General features: G+C 45.1%; 1 protein-coding gene across 1 annotated transcript in view; it reads right to left on the reverse strand.

The window, feature by feature from the left end:
• Positions 1 to 643: 643 nt before the first annotated feature.
• The window catches only part of LOC104509572 (transmembrane protein 168), a gene marked incomplete at its 5' end in the record, with an annotated part of 7,923 nt that continues 6,849 nt past the window's right edge, over positions 644 to 1,717 (reverse strand). Inside the window, one exon of the mRNA XM_010151551.1 lies at positions 644 to 1,292. Coding sequence (XP_010149853.1) covers positions 745 to 1,292 — 548 coding nt within the window. The remainder of the gene's footprint in view (positions 1,293 to 1,717) is intronic.

A 1,717-nucleotide genomic window follows, 5' to 3' on the forward strand; every position in this document is an offset into this window, starting at 1 on the left:
TGTTTACCGAAAAGATAAAAAAAAAGTCACCAGCAATATACTGAATTTTGGAAGTAACACTGGAAGTTTTAAAAACTGCACTTCAGAACACATTATCCAAGCAGCATCAGAACAGGATGTTGACTGATTTCCTTATTTTCTGTGGCTGATTTCCACTGACGGCGGTAGAGAACCGAGGCAGTGGCTGAAGCTGTAAAAGCGCATGAAACTAAAGGTTCTTGGTAGCTACTTATCCACAATGGCTATTCACTCTTCTCTTTTTTTTTTGGCTCGGTGCTGTTTTATTTACCCCTGACCCCACCCTATAACTTCTAGGACATATAAACTGATTTGAGTATTAGCTGGGTTTCTTTCCTGTACTGGAACGGTGCGGTGGATAGAACTGACCAGTAAGGGTGCTGCAACATTCACAGGGGCTGCTGTCCATCCCCTGGTGACTGAACAGCAGCTGCTTGCAGTAACGCGTACGAACGTGCAAGCTGCCTCCAGAACGCACGGTCCTATTGAGGACGTCTCTTACATCGGTACATACACAGCAGTAACAAACCTCAAAGGTCACAGACCGACCCTCTTCGGTTCCCGACTGCCGTTTCTATCTGTTGCATATACTGTAGCCGCTCAAAGAGCTGAATAAAGTGAGTGTAGCAGACTTTTTCAGAGAAAAACAGTCATATAAAAAGTTGTACGTAAGGTACAGTGAGGAAATTCCCAGAGCTCTCACTTTGTTTTCTCTTTGGTTGCTCATTAGGATTTGACAAGTTTGAAACCCTGTCCTGTGTCCAGCACCGTGGGAAGAAACCAACTCATCTTCAGTCTTTTCAGGCACCTAAAACACGCTTTACAGACCCAGAAGAGATTGAGACCACAAAACCAATTTGCCAGATGTACTAACGGATAGGTGACACGCGGGAAGTATATCATCCAGTGTTTGGCAACATCGCTTCCCGTTGGCAAATGCAACGTGTAGTCACTCCAGTGTTTCGACACGCCATAGATCGCTTTCACTGTCCGTCCCTTTTCCGCCCAGCTGATGTTGCTGTCAGGGTTACAGTTGTACTCCACCCACTGCCTGGTGAAGTCACCCAGCTGCGGAGGGTCTGCTTCCTCAACGTCTACAACTTTGGCCATTTCTGCTCCTTGCACAGCAACATACTGGTCATTTACTTTTCTTACTTCTTTTACCCAAGGCTGAGAGTTCTCACAGTCTAAAACGATGATGAGGCGAGAACAGAAAGTGCCGTTCTTTTCTCTCCACCACTCCAACAGCGTGTCAAGCCGTAACGCACCACCCCCTGCCACAAGGAAAAAGAGATTTCATATCAGGATGAAGAAACAGAAGCTTCTGTAGAATTTTGACTGGGAGTTCCAAGAATCGCTTATTTTAATGACCTGGACAGATGTAACAAGTTTTCAACTGCCCCCTCCCTGTTTGTAGATGCTGTAGATCTCCAGAGGTCTATTAACTGATTCCACCTGATGTGCTCTGGCAGCTGAGGCCATTAACTCAGCCTTGATTTCAAAAACACAAAAAGGGGAATTCCCTCACAGGGTGAAAGAAATTACAGCCTGTTGAAAAAATCTGGAACTAGCTAAACAAGGAAAGAAAACCTGAAATAGTTTATTTTGTATTTAATCTTAATCACAGAATGGTTTGGGTTGGAAGGGACCTTAAAGACCATCTAGTTCCAACCCCCCTGCCATGGGCAAGGACACCTTC

The sequence above is a fragment of the Eurypyga helias genome, unplaced genomic scaffold (assembly GCF_000690775.1).
Source record: "Eurypyga helias isolate BGI_N326 unplaced genomic scaffold, ASM69077v1 scaffold24285, whole genome shotgun sequence".
Taxonomy (NCBI): Eukaryota; Metazoa; Chordata; class Aves; order Eurypygiformes; family Eurypygidae; genus Eurypyga; species Eurypyga helias.